Genomic DNA, 15,870 nt, shown 5'->3' with positions numbered 1-15,870 from the left:
TAAATTTATACAAACACCGTGACAGCGAATTAACCCTAACCCTAAACCCTAACCCTAAACCCTAACCCTAACCCTAAACCCTAACCCTAAACCCTAACCCTAACGCTGTCACGGTGTTTGTATAATAATACCAAAAAAACTAATTAGAGTGGTCGGTGTTCTGTTGTAGTATTTGTATATTTACCGTATTTTTTTTTATTTATTTTCGATTGTTAAGCGATTCTCGCGACTCGAAAATTTTACCTTAAGCGCTCGCTCGGCACTACTTGACGTTTCAAACTTGATAAATGCTAGCACGCCAACAGTGTTGGCGGCCAACACTTATCCGGGCAGGTAACAGAGGATTTTATCTTGCCTATTTGTTTCTTGACCACTTTTTCGTCTATAGCAATAAATGCCCTCTCCTCCTTCAGAGGCGCTGATTTGACTTTCCCAACATTACTAGCTAAGTGTTAAGTGTTCCTGTGAGGCAGGAAACCGTAACGATCAGAAGGTTGCTGCTGGCTGCTGAACGCACGCAGTAGCAGCAACAAGCGCGAGATTTTGGACGAGACTTCCGGGTTCAAAACGAGATTTGACGAGAAGTGGCGCCCGATTTAAAAACGAAAAAAAGAAAAGTATACATTTAATTATTATCTTCTTCAACGGATACTTACATTTGAAAACGTTTTTTGTTTTTGTTTTCCGAATTCTATAGCTTTTCTCGAAGATTGAAATTCACAGTCGTAGGTAAGTAAACAGCAGCAATATTCACGTTTATTTTAACATTAGATCAACTTTATTAGATAATTAAAAAAGAAGTTTATATTCCAACAGAAAAAAAAGTGCCTCTTTTTAAAAAGGCCGAAAGAAGAAAACAAAACAAAAAAAAAAAAACAAAGCGGATTAAAAAACATAATTTGAATTTAATTCGTAAAATTTTATCGTTGCAATGATTAATTGAAGTTGACTTATTTGTGTGCATTTAATTTTATTTTGATTAGGAATATTTAGTGCAAGGGCACTTATTGATCCGTGCTGAAATAATAATGCTATTATTTAGAAAGCCACTCTTAATATGGGGAGGGTGTTTTGTACCTATTCTGTACTTTAACAATTTAATAAAAGCAGATATCGTAAAACTTTAATTAAACTTAAATACTTTTTTTAAAAAATATCGTAGATCAATAAGTGCATTAGCACAGAATATTTTTCTATGTTTTTATCAAGTGACTTGACTAACGTTTTCATTAACATTCACGGGCGTACGAAAAAGTGGTCAAAAAATTTTTAAAATATAACAAACAAATGTTATCGAAGGCAAGATAAGTTACTCTTCTACATATTTGGAAAAGTTTTTAGTGGTTTTACTCGCTTTAAAACGTTTAGCCGGTTCGAAAATCATATAGTGTTTATTCATCCTATACAAAAAAGACAAATGGCGGCGAGCTAACTGTTAACTTAAAATAAGTGAAGTTTGATATGTTTATGAACCAAATGGCTTTGTAAATAAAAGGATGCGAAACTTAACTAACGCCATATATTTATGGTAAAATCCATTGAAAGCGGTCGGTGGTTCTATGAAAAAATAAAGCTGTGTACGCATTATAAATGTTTCTTTTCTGTGTCTTACGTACTACATTAGTACATTAGGGGTCATTTCGAGTTAAAAGTTTATTTACTGCACTCATCTGGACTAGAGAAAATCATGATTTAAATGTGTATGTCTCGTCTAAATAACTAACGATAATTCTCTAGGCCGACCAGATGGGTGATCAAAAAGTCAGATCGAGCGTATCGGAAACCGAAATGAGATCAAATTGACAATTGGCCTTTTTTTTTTTTTTTTTTTTTTTTTGGCTTGAACTTTGCGCTTTTCAGATTAATTTGTTATGTTTTATTTTCTTGGTGGATAATTTTTTTTTTTTTTTTTTTAGTCTCATTTCGTTTTCGGGTACGCGACGCGACGCTCGATCTGACTTTTCATATTCAGCAACAGCATAGTCGAAACCCGTAAAAGTCGTCATTTTAAAGAAAATTATGGAGGTGGATCTAATGTAAAAAAAAAAAAAAAAAGGTAAAACTATACAAACACCGTGACAGCGAATTAACCCTGACCCTAACCCCTAACCCTGACCCTAACCCCTAACCCTAACCCTAACCCTAAACCCTAACCCTAACCCTAATCCTAACCCTAACCCTAACGCTGTCACGGTGTTTGTATAATAATACCAAAAAATTACCAACACCTGATGTTTGAAAAACAGTCTATAATTTATTTTTATTATAAAAGTAAAAAAAAAAAACTAAAAACATTCATAAATATAAAAAAACAACAATTCAAACATATTTTAATTATAAAGGTTATAATTTTGTGATAAAAGATCAAATAAAGACTGAATTAAAGTTCTATTTTCTATCATCTGTAGCTAAATATTTGTCTGGCGTCACTTCCGCCAAATGACTTTGTAAATAAAGAAGTCGGAAACTTAACTAACGCCCACCATTCATCAAGGCCCAGAGGCCACTCAAGGATAAGGGTACTGTAATGGAAATTTGATAATTTATTTTAGAGGATGGCTCTTCAAGAACCTGTTCGGTTTGAATTTGAAAATAACCATGTCATAGTCGGCTGGGAAGCAACTCGCGGTATTGTTACTCGTTTCACAGACAAGCAGCTAGCTCTTAGAAAAAAAAACTCTGCTCATGAAATTGTCACTTAAATTTATACACAGATAGTAAGGGAAGTTGTAGTTAGTCGAGTGTTTGCCGTGAAAGACTTACAGGGGTGGGGGTGCACAAAGTGAAGTGAAGCTCAGTTTAGCACCTGTAATGAAAATAACAATAGAGCAGAGAGAGGCTGGCAATGACTCTTTTATGAAGCATGTTGCAGAGAGGAGAAAAGGATACCACCCACTAGATGCCGAAGTCGATTTTGGGTAATGTCGCTAAATAGGGTTTGCGGGTGATATGAAAAAAAATAAGGCATTCAAAATGTTTCTTATCTGAAACATTTCTAATCATTGAATGTTTGAGTTTAAGAAAAAGAAGCCTGATTTTCAGATCAAGTTCGCCGCGTCGAAGCACACGTAACAAAAACCCGTCCTGTTCCCTTTTCGACGTTATTGCAAACAAGCTTTCTTCAACTGACACCAGATTGCAAAGTACACCGTACTGACGTCAAGCCAGCCAAAAAGAAATTGTCCCCAATTGAAGAAATGCTGGCTTTTTATATTGTCAAACCCAACTGTGTCCCAATTTGCATAAGACACATTTTTGCCTCGTCGCAGTCAGGTTCCGATGTCTAAGACTTTTTCTTTCTTTTCTGAAGCGAATAACACCTGCGCTAATTATGCAAACTACAATTTTCCCTACACTCCTCTCTGATCTCATGATCACAAACAGGGCAGGGAGATAGTATCCGTCTTTGTCAGGTACTCCTTAGCAGAAGTAGGGCTACACAGCCAGACACAGCTAGCCCACACCGCAGCACAACTAAATTTTGGAATCAACTAGACATCAAAAATCTTGCCCTTCATCACCAAAAGGTGATAAAAGGCCGAAATAGCTTCTAACGTTGAATGTTTGAATTATAGAAAAAGAATAATGATTTTCAGATCGCCAAGTTCACCGCGTCAAAGCACACGAAACAAAAATCGGTCCTGTTCACTTTCAGACGTTATGGCAAACAAGGTTTCTTTAACTGACACCAGATTGCAAAGTACACCATACCGACATTGAGCCGACCAAAAAGAAATTGCTCCCAATTGAATAAATGCTGGCTTTTTATATTGTCAAACCCGAGTGCATCTCAGTTTGCATAAGACACGTTTTTGTCTCGTGTCAGTCAGGTTTCAAGTTTAAGATTTTTTTCTTTCTTTTTTAAGTGAATGACATCCGTGCTAATCATGTACACTACAATTTTCCCGGCAACATTATTACATGAGTCATTTTGTGAAAAAATGTAATTTTATCCATTGAAACTTGAGAAATGCACGCTTAAAATGTATAAACATTAAATGAATAAAAAATCAATTGGCTGCCTGTTGCAATTTTATAGACCAAGTAGCGGCTTGACCTTGTGATCAAAATACAAGGATGGAGTGAAACGGAACGAATCAACGGGACTTTGGTGAATCTGTTTAGTTTGTATCTTTTATGAATTTATGTGGAGAGTGCGAGGGGCACAAATAAATTCAGCGAAATCCTTTTCTGCATCGTTTTTGCATTTCATGACAATTTAAACAACTTTTCTTTTTTTTTTAGGTAGAATAAATGCAAGAAAAAAAAAAACATGAAAAATAAGTTAAATAACTTTTAAATAATTTTTATTTTAAATCAAATTTTTTCTTCTATACTTTAGAATGACACATAAATTAAGCAACTTTTAAATAACTTTTATTTTTAAGTAAAATGTAGTTTTAATTTAAAATGAAAAATAATTTATCTCTCTATATATATATATATAAAATGAACTCCTTTTTTCCCCCCGTGTGATTTTGACCTTAATAGGATTAAAAATAAAGACATTTCATGCAAATGTAATATGCACAAACTGCAGCACAATATCTGAGGTGTGTTATAGGCCTAGTACCTCTCCAATTCCTTGATAATCTTAGATCCCTATATTTTTTTCTGCTGAGAGTTCATGGCCCAAATCGGTTAAACTCAATAGAAGTGGTAAAATCTTTTCTCTCTATTAAATTCCTCCTTCCCCCGCGACCACTTAATACAGTTGCCGGATCATTCATAAGGAACAGTTATGAAGGAACACTGGTTTGAGTTTTCTTTTCTTAGTAGTTGCTTAAAAAAACTGGAATTAACCGAATCGAAACGTTACTTATGCCATTTCTTTTTTTCTTTTCTTTTTTTTTCTTTTTTTTTTTTTACTTTCCGCTGTGTTTTTTGGTTTTCCGACCACGTTTTTCCATTAATTTTTGCTTTTTGTTTTTCCAATTTCTTTTATAAAGAAGTTTTATCTTTGTTCGCTGTTTTCTTTTTGTTTTGGTTTTGCCGATTTTTTTTTTTTTAAAGTTTAACATCGTTTTACTTTTTTTTTTTTTATTAATACAGAGTTATTACTTCGCTTACACACACACCTAAAAACAACCGGGCAACGCCGGGTACCCCTCCGCTAGTGTAGAATAAATGCACATGATGCATCAAAGGATTTATTTGTGCTTTCTGCACATAAATTCATAAAGATACAAACTAAACAGATTCACCAAAGTTGATCCATTGTGTTTTCACTCAATCTTGCTTTTTGATCGCAAGATCAAGGCTGGTTCTTGATCTACAAAGTGGCAACTGACAACCATGTTGATTTTTTTTTTTAATTCCCCCCCCCCATTCATTGTGCATTTCTCAAGTTGTGATGTTTAAAATAAACTTTTTACACGAATTGACTCCTCGTGAAAAGGAAAGTTTAAGATAAGAAACATTTTGAATGTCTACTTTTTCTCATATCACCCGCAAACCCCGTTTAGCGACATTACCCGATTTTATACTCTGTTGAGGCAGGAGAGAATGCTCTAATCAGCTCATTCCCAGATGTGGCAACAGTACTCCATCCTAGGACATACTTGGCTCTTATACAGATAGAGGATTGCATCAGCAGTGAGATATCTACTTGAGCAGTAGAATTATCCAACCATTTTCCCAGCGATATTGGCAACAGATTTGATGCATGCATTCCATTTCAGATTAGGAGTGAAGGTCAGTCTCAGGAGCTTGTCAAAACATGGTGCTTCCCCAAGACAAGAGCCATTAATTTCAGTTGGGACGAGATGGGGGTCAGAGTATTGATGATGAAAAGAGAGAAGCTTGGTCATATATCAAAAATCATGTAAATTGATCAAGTATTTTTTTTTTTTTTTTATCAAGAAAATCGAATTTTACGATTTTTACATGAAAAAGGTTTAATTATTTTGAATACAAACTAAATCTCTGTAGTCAAACTGAATTGTCGCCCTTGAATTTGGGCAAAATTGAAAACAATATGGCCGCTCCTGGTCTCCTCTCTTCCTCATAAAATTTGATTTTCTTAATTAAAAAAAAAATACTTTATCAATTTATGTGGTTTTTGGAATATGACATCTTCGTTTTGTGATGAGTACATACATCATAAAGATTTTTCTGTATTTTTTTAAAAATTCTAAATAAACGCTGGATAGATAGGTGGGTTGGGGAGGTATTTAAGGGTAAAAATTCAGCAAGTTTATCGAAGTACATTCTGTGGAAGTACGTGCCTAACAAGTACAGTTACACTGTTATGTTTTTCACTTGATGGATGTATTGCAACGGGTCGAAAGGTGAAGATACCAATTGACCACACAACTAACAAAATAGACACAAGGCGACAAGGTAACAATAATAGGAAAGAAAGGTCAAACAAAGATGATCGGTTAAAGACGATAGATATTGTTTCTTATTTATCAACAGAGAAGGGTAAATCGTATGGCAATGTGGATGGTGAATAGAATCTCTTGGAGTAAGAATGGGTGTCTTTCAGGGTTGAAATTTGTGTGTCCCTAAGGTGGGATGATGTGCCTAAAGTTGGTCCGGGTCATGTGAACCTGATTTGATGTTGGAAACTGGTAGGTAGACGTCAGTGGACACTGGAAACCGGTAGCTGGATGTTAGTGGGCACTGGAATGGGGTAGCTAGGTTTGCTGGTAGCTGGGACCACTGGAGGTGCAGGATTGAGCTGGGGTCGCTGGAAGCTGCAGAGGTGATCTGGAGTGGCAGTCTGTAATAGAGTCCCAGGAGGCAAGCAGCAGTAGAGAGTGGAGTGTGTATCACGTTCTTGTAGTTTATGAGTTGTTCTAAAAAGAACGGTTTGAATCGCATTATTAGTTTGGTAGTTAAAAAAAAAAAAAAAAAAAAAAAAAAAAAAAAAAAAAAAAAAAGGCTTTTTGGGTACTGCTGCTGGCCCTGGTTTCCACAGCTACTAGGCTCATTGATTTGACAAGCATGTCCACTCAAGTTGGGAGGCTCCTAGTTCTCAGCCAACCTGGAGATTTGCTGTGGAGTTGCTGACTTCATGGAAAGATGTTTGTTACAACAATTGTGTTGCTAAACAAAAGACCAGATTTTCTTTAGGCAAAAATATCACTGGTATTTATTGCTTGTATATATTTTAATCTCAGTCCAAAATAAAAATCTGTTTTTGTTTTGTTTGTGAAAAATGAAGTTTTTATGTATTTTTCCTTTGTTTTAAAAAAAAAAAAAAAAAAAAAGTTATTTTTAGCATGCATAGTTGTGATATATTTTGAGGAGTGTTGGTCTCTGTTGACGGTGCATTTACAAAGTGGGAGTGATAACGTAGCACTGCGGCAGGTGTATAAAGCACTATACACCCATGTCATGTCGTCGACGTTGTGAACCTAGGTTCTTGCTTATCTGCAGATACAAAAACCACTTAGATGCCGATGTTGATTTATTTAAATAAAACAAAAAAAACATTCATTTCAATAGAGAAAGTCCCAGAAAACAGAGCACCAGGTTACTTGTATGCATGAAAAATAGAAAGGCAAACGGATAGTTCATCTTGCTACATCTCGTTGAGTAATTCCATGTCAAATCATCCAGAAATTTAGGATTTCGAAACCTATATCCTCAGACTTTATTGTAATTTACACCACAGATTGTTGGTCATTGTGGCGTTTGCCCTGGATCGATTGGATCAGCTCCATCTAACAAATTCACCACATCCTGTATTTCGGATGAGGCTGTTTCTGCTACAAGCCTAAGCCATTCGTGGTTCCATTGGTTGAGCCCGTAGAGGCGGGGGCCAAGGATCATTTCAGTATTGTTTCAGTGTTCTGAGCCAGGTCTTGTGTTGGCTACCGCAATGTTTCTTTGCGTCCGGTAGTGGTGCTGGGTTGATGCAGATGGACGTCATAAAAACTAACAAATCCTGAATATTTGAGCATGTAACTCCAAGCATAAATCATCAAAGATGTTTAATAATTACATTTTCCTGAATATTTCCTTTTTTAATTTTTATAAATTTTCTTATTTTGTTTAAGCTGGAGATGGGGCATACTACCTGATGCAAACATTTACCCTCTATCTCATACATTCCAACCAAGAGAGTTTTTTTAAAGATTTTAACCATTCTTTTAAGTACAATTGTTTGAATCTTTCTTGCACTTGGTTCGCCGAATACATTTGCCAGGTAGTTTTTTAAATTCTTTTTCAGCAGTACAGTTTAGAACATGTGATCCTGAAAATTCACACAGTCAGTTTTTTGACTCCAGGAATCCAAAAATTGGATTTGTTCAGAAATTAAGCTTTCTGTGTGATTTTATCATAAAACTAAGAAATCCTGATTGAATTTTCAGGGTCACATCATGTTCCACTTCGAAAATATTGGAGAAAAAAAATACAGTTATTAAAATATGTTATTTAATTGCAAATTCATTATTGAAATGAGTATTATTTATTTATTTATTTATTGCGGACTATTATCCTCATCTTTTTTTTAGTTGTTTCACAACGTTTCGGCCAACTCTTCCTCTGGCCTTTGTCAGGTGGTAACCGCGACGGAATAGGAACTCAGAATCTCCTGACTGTATTCTCAGCAATTACTGCCATCCATAGTTGTTGTTGTCTCACCATAGAGATTCAACGTCTCTATCCACTGCGCCACAGGCTCGTGGTGCCGTGGATAGGGACGTTGAATCTCTATGGTTCCAGGTGAGAATTATCTGAAGATAGTGGTTTCAAGCCTACCCAAAGCCGGCCAGAGGTTTACTTGGCGAAAAAATTGGTGAGATGACAACAACTATGGATAGCAGTAATTGCTTAGGATGCAGTTAGGAGATTCGGAGTTGCTATCCTGTCGCGGTTATCACCTGATGAAGGTCAGAGGAATAGTTGGCTGAAATGTCGTGAAACAACCTCTAAGAAAGATGAGGATAATAGTCCACAATAAAATAAGTTAATACATTATTAAAATGTCAATTAGGCAACATCTTGCAAGATTTATGAAAAACAGAAAATGCTCTAATTGCTCAAATTTTCAGAATTTCATTTTTATGATGCCTATCTATGGTAAAAAGTTATAAAAAAAAAAAAATCTGAGGTTATAGGTTTCAAGCTCTGGCTGAGTTACATTTTGCATTCTCTCCTCCATTAGAGGCAGCAGTCCAGGCACGTTTTTTTTTTTTTTTTTTCTCCTTGAAACTGCTAAGAAACTTCTTGTAGATCATGTGATTTTATAATTTCCGTCTGGGGGGGGGGGGCCACCTCTTACCCTTAGGTGTCACTCAAACTTTTCTATTCAAACGTGGTTCTCACTATGTAACACTGTAGTGATATAACGAGGGAGAGAGTTGGGAAGACAAGGCGGCTGATTGGGAGGTTCGATGAGTAAAAGAAAAAAAAAAATGTAAGGAATAAAATTGACTTATTTTTTTATTTTTACTTTTTTTAATAAATTTTTATTTTAATGGTTTTCCTAATTCATTTTTTTCTAGATTACTTACCAATATGACGGATATATTTGGGACACCGACCAATTCTAACTTTCCAGCAATATCCTCTCCTGCTAGCCGTCGTCTCAGTATTGGAACGCCATGCCTTGCTCAGAAGGATGATGCACAGGAAATTCGTGAAAGAAGGAAATCAAAATTGTTTGAATTGCAGAATAAACATCTTTCCAGCCCGTTAACTCCAAGCAAAAGCAGCCCAAGGTAAACTGAACAGTTTGTTGTTGTTTTAAAATACATATTTCTTTTTTCTCCCCTTCGATAGCATCTATGTCTTAAAGAAAGTGGATGTGGGTTTACTTTCAGTATCTGTATAACTTTGTTTTGCTTATTTTGTCCTTTAATCCTCACATTCCATGAGCAATGTTTCTGACAAAGGGGGAAGAATTGCTGGGTCAGAATATATCCATCAAACATTTGTTGTTGGCTAGTTTTTAACCTTGAAGTCTTTTCTTTTTTCTTTTTTTTTAATTTTTTAGCTCCTTACATAAGTGGCTTCATGCCTTGTCTTGAGTGATTTCCATTAAAAAAACAACATAGCTCTTTATTCAATCTTAGTAACTGACTAATATATTAAAACCTTGTGTACTTACCCCAGAACAATAATCCTCCAACATGGTGCTTCACGGAAACAAGATCCATTCATTTCACTTGGGACTGGGTGAGGGTCAGAGTATTGATGATGAAAAGAGGGAAGCTTGGTCATATTTCAAAAATCATGCAAATTGATCAAGCGTGTTGTTTATTTTGGGGGGGGGGGTGTTAAGGGAATCGAATTTTACAATTTCTACATGAAAAAGTTTTAATTATTCTGAATACAAACTAAATCTCTGTAGTCAAGGTGAATTGCCGCTCTTAAATTTGGGCAAAATTGAAAACAATATGGCCGCTCCTGGTCTCCTCGCTTCCTCATAAAATTTGATTTTCTTAATTAAAAAAAAATACTTATGTGGTTTTTGGAATATGACATCTTCATTTTACAATGAGTACATAAAGATTTTTCTGTATTTAAAAACGTTTAACTAAATAAACACTGAATTTTGCTGCTAGATAGGTGGATTGGGGAGGTATTTAAGGATAAAAATACAGCAAATTTATCAAAGTACATTCTGTGGAAGTACATGTCAAACAAGTACAGTTACAGGTGTTATGCTTTCCTAGCGCCTACCTCACAGCATAATCCAAATTATCCCCTCAATCCCATTCAAGACGTGATCTATCAACTTTAACCTTCTGCAATCACCTCAATCTAGGACTCTTCTTTTACCTTTATAAACGTTCATAATTGTCTTAAAATCCAAGGTCCTGAATATGACCTTAAACTATATCCGATGGTGAGGCCCCAGCTTGCAGGCTTTGGGCAGTGTGGAGCCACTCTTTAATTGCCGTTGCTCCTAGGCCTACTCTGACCCGGAGTGTTAGTACCTGTTAGAGTCCCAACTATGGATTAAATAGAAACCGACTTGGAAAAAAAAACAAATATATTCTATTAAAAAATATACAGTTTCCATTTTAATTCTAGCTAATGGTATCCAAATCTTTTTTTTTTACTTCTGAAATTAGGACTATATATATACTAGCAGTTCAGCCCGGCTTTGCTTGGGCCCTATGTACTATTCATAACTCTGTGTGTGTGTGTGTGTGTGTGTGTGTGTGTGTGTGTGTGTGTGTGTATATATTTATATATATTCAAAAGTTTGACTTGTATCCAGATAACCTACATCTAAAATTTCAAGTGTTTAGACCCAAAATTGACAGTTTGGTAGAGTATGCAATGGTCAACTTCTTCAACTTTTTCAACTTTGACCTCTTGACAGCCAAAATTTTGCCCCAGAACTGATTCATAAGCTTGCGTGTCTGAATACCTTTTATATAAAATTTCAAATGTTTAGACCCAAAATTGGCTAAATTTTTTAACTTTGACCCCTTGGCAATCAAATTTTCAGCCAAAAATGGATTAAAAAGCTTGCCCTATGTCTTAATACACTTTATGTAAAATTTCATATGTTTAGACCAAAACTTGGCCGAGTAATTTAACAGACTGCAGAGGTCAATTTATTAAATTTTGATCCCTTAATATCTATTTTGGGCTCAAATCAAATTAAAAAGTTTGATCCATGTCCAAGTAACCTACATCTAAAATTTCAAGTGTTTAGACCCAAAATTAGCAGAGGAGTTTGGTAGAGTTTTCGAAAGTCAAATCATTGAACTTTGACCCCTTGACAGCCAAATTTCTAGCCGAAAACCGATTAAAAAGATTTTCCCAAATCTCATCACCCCTTTATGTCAACTCTCGAGTCTGTAGACTGAAAATTGACAGAGTAGTTTGGTAGACAAATGTACATATACACACACACACACAGAGACAATTTCACTTTTATAGATACAGATATACAAAATCTGGACAAATTAAAATTGTCCCACCCCTCCACTAGTCTAATGTAAACAAGTTCATGTTGTCGTTCCATTTAGTCGAACACTAACCGATTTCCACCACTACCAATTATTACGATGTCCGCTCACTGATCACTTTACATTCATTAACCCTTATCTGCAAGTGACCTTCAAGGTATTACTTTGACATTGCTTAAGAACTTTGTCTTTTTTTTCCAAACCAACAGAAAATCTGTTTGAATCTTTGCTCTACCAGATTAATTCGTAATGAGATGGTTTTCCTCTATCTTAAACAGTGCTCACAGCTAACATGTTCTTAAGAAAAACAAATTTTAGAACTCTTCCTATTACCATATCCATCTCCTTGATACACATCCTCAAAATCATCAAGGGTCTTTCCAACATGACCGCTTGAATCCACAGCAAGTACTTCCTTCTCGACAACCTTACTAGTTAGATGCAATAAGTCTGTCATAAATTCATCTTTTGAATCTTCAAAAAGTCATATTGGGGTGCATGAAAAGATGTACAAAGGTTGTTCAAAAAGTAAAGCCTCTTATTTTATTTTTATTTTTTTTTTACTCAAAAAGTCGACAAAAACGGTCCTCTCGTGACAACGACCGGTTCTATGCATGTGACAGATGATGTCATGACCTGATTTACTTTAAATACTTGAAGAACTGACTAAATTTCATGTACGTCGCGTTAGCTCAGTTGGTTAGCGCGTTGGTTCGTTATCTAAACGTTTTGGGTTCGAATCATGGTGTGAGATGTCTTTTTTTTTTTTTTTTTTTTTTTTTTTTTAATTTAAATATTGAACCAGTGTTATTTAAGCCATTTTTCACGTAACACTTGTTTTTCTGTTTTTTTTTTTTTTTTTTTTACTTATCCACTCCCGACTACACACCCAAAAACACCCGGGTACCCACCGATTTTTAAAATTTTAATATCGAAACAGGCTTATTTAAGCCATTTTTCACGTGTTCGTTTTTTTTTTTTTCGATTTTTACATTTAATATCGTTCATTTGCTTTACGTTTTTTTTTTTTTTTTTTTTTTTTTTTCGACGTTTGATTGCCCCCCCACCCCGCTTAAGTTTTAATGTTTTCTTTTTTTACTTCGCTTATAACAAACAAACCTGGTCATTGACCTCTACGTCGTCGTCGTTGTCGTCGTAACGCTCTACGACTTCCATGCGCGTACATGTCAATTTGGTTATTACTTAAATAAATTCAAACATCTTTCAGTAACTCATTCTGGCTGGCCGATTTTATTTTCAAACTTCGCCCGCTAGTATAATAGAAGAAGAAAACTAGTAGGACTATCCATTGTTACTCGCGGCAAAAGTGTAACTCATTTCTATTAAACCTCCTATCTATCCGTCTCTATCTTTCTCTCCCAAACCTCTTCTTTCTCCTCCGCCCAGTCCATTCTTTCCAAGCCACGCATACATACACAGCTCTCTTTTACATAAGATTTCTTCAGTGATGAGTCTGCATTTTCTTTCCAAATCTGTATATAACACTGAAAAATATGGAAAAAAAAACCACCTCACCCCCTTTAACCCTTAGAGAATAAATATTTTCAAGATTTTAAATATTATCCATCCATACCAATCAAGAATATACCTTTTGGCTGTTTATCTTGTAGTTTTTTATGTTTAGCTAGACACATTATGTTGTTAGTTTCCGGTGTTTTCCGATAGATTATTAAAATGGCGATTATTATGATGAAATTATAACAGTCGATTATTATGATTGGTAAAAGTATATTTGTTAGATATTTTAAAATGTTAAAAGTTATGTTAAGGTGAAATCTTTACATTTAATAGTTGTCAGGAATGTTAATTTGGCAGATGGAATTTAAGTTAATCATAATATAAGCAAAAATATGTGACAAAAACCCAGCAAGGATCTTTAGGCTACGTGTAGTGATGATGTAATAAAAATATAGAATTTGAGATGTAGAGTTAGTTAATTGAGAAATCAGTTTGAGCCGCAACGCATTAGCAGACAGATGGGGTTTTATGACTAGACGCCCATGGAAGTCAGAATGGGGCGGCTTAGAAAAATGTAATCTTATACAAAGCATGCCAACCCTGAAAAAGAGCCCAGCAAGGAATAAACGGTTATATCAAAAGATAATTCCCCTCTGAGCGTTTTTCACTTTCGGAGAGAAGCCCCTTTAATTTCAGGGCACCATGGAAGGAAGATTTAAGGTATGTTTTTGCTGGTGTTCCAACCGACAACGATATCTATAAACTGTTAATTTATGTTTACACACATCAACAACTTCCCAATAGAGAATACACTAGGCGAATCACATATCAGAACGTTAACACGCATAAGTTAAGAAACTCGTTATAGAAACACACAACTGTTAAATAGATACCCGTATAAAAAAATATATAGAACACCAGCACATATACGCTCGTTATACAGCTACTGTTTATATACATCGCCCAGTAAACTACATATAACTGTTTGATGCCGTTTCAAACCCCTTTTATATTACATATCCCCATTTTGATTCCCCCGTTATCTAACAGACATACAAACACACATACACACAAAGAGCTTGAATGCTTACGAGACACTGTCCTCTAAAGTCTTCCTGTACTGGGGCGTATCGGGACAATCTGGTATGAAGATGCTTTTCCTTACATGTAAACCCTGATTAAATATTCAAAATCACTTGGTATTTGTAGCCCAAATAAGATTTTCATATGGCTAACCCACATTGGCTTTTAAGAGGAATGGTGTACCTTCTCCAAGTGAGGTTACCTTGAGTAATAGCACTAAGCTGGACACTCCACCAGACTAGATGAATTCTTGTCGTGGAATCCAGTGAAACCAAGAGACCATAAGAAAGGCATGCTATAACATTTAAATTGTCAATTGGGGAGAGAAAATTATGTTCTCAACTTCTTTACTATTGAGCTGTAAAAAGGAACTTCGATGTAATACACGAATATCTATGTATCTTGTATAGCAACCTAGCTCCAAGGAATGGGTGAGCCTTTGATTTCTGAGATCTTTGACCAAAGTAAAATGAAACGAAAGAACAGACAATTGTCCAAGTGGCCCACTTAAAAGTAGCCCATAAAATGTAGTAGAGAGGAGGATCATTCTTTTATTGTTTAAATTACCTGTCATCATCAGGACGGGCTCCTTGCCAGGACCAGTGTGACTCTTCCTCTCCAGAGTTGCCTGTCTTCCATCAGCTGCCTCAGATCTTAAGGTTCACAGTTGGCATCGTGTGCTATTTGCTAGATGTACGTGGATCTAGGTTGTCCTTTGCTTGCGCGTCCGTGTTGTGGAGTCCATAGTAATACATCACTCACCAATTCATGCTTGCTCCTCAGACAGTGACCGGCAAATCATAGGTGTCTCTCCTTGATGGTATTAGATATGGCAGGTAGGTTGCCATAAAGTTGCTTGTATCATTGTTTAAATTACCTGCAGTGTTATAAAAGATGCTGGAAGTGCTCCCCATTGACATCTATGCGTTTATGGGCACGTTTAACAACGTTTGCAGATACTGCTTGTTGATATTCTTTCGTGATTCTCCTGATAGCGTTGGTAACGTTCTCCTTTAGTTGGTCTAGAGAATTATTTGCATGAAGTTTTTGTTTTAAAGTCCCCCAAAGATAAAAATCACATGATGACAAGTCCGGGGAACGTAGTGGTCATAACCCTTTGCTTATTGTTCTTTTTTTTTTTCTGTAAATATGTCATGAATTTGTGTCGGTGATCTGTGAGACGTGTGGTATGTAGCGCCATCTTGCTGAAAAAAGAATTGTATTTTGTCTTGTGCTGTATAAAAGAAGGTGGCTTTCCTTTTTTTCCTTAAAAAAAAAAAAAAAAAAGTGTTAATAACCAACATTTCCATTCCCATACTAGATTCTAAAATTCTTTCTCCTTCTGCATGCCCATCACCATATTCATTCCTTACACCAGCTAAATCTCTTGTCACAACAAGTACTTTCGTCGTGCTAGTGATGG

The 15,870-nt window shown here is 35.6% G+C and overlaps 1 protein-coding gene across 1 annotated transcript in view; it reads left to right on the top strand.

Annotated features, from left to right (window-relative positions):
- Positions 1-579: 579 nt before the first annotated feature.
- The window catches only part of LOC145246070 (condensin complex subunit 2-like), a 78,141-nt gene continuing 62,850 nt past the window's right edge, over positions 580-15,870 (top strand). The window contains exons 1-2 of the mRNA XM_080107916.1: positions 580-729; positions 9,462-9,677. Coding sequence (XP_079964042.1) covers positions 9,475-9,677 — 203 coding nt within the window. The 5' untranslated portion in view covers positions 580-729; positions 9,462-9,474. The remainder of the gene's footprint in view (positions 730-9,461; positions 9,678-15,870) is intronic.

Source organism: Euprymna scolopes, chromosome 23 (assembly GCF_053919585.1).
Source record: "Euprymna scolopes isolate OS-2025 chromosome 23, ASM5391958v1, whole genome shotgun sequence".
In the NCBI taxonomy this organism is placed as follows: Eukaryota; Metazoa; Mollusca; class Cephalopoda; order Sepiida; family Sepiolidae; genus Euprymna; species Euprymna scolopes.
This window is presented reverse-complemented; position numbering and strand designations above follow the sequence as displayed.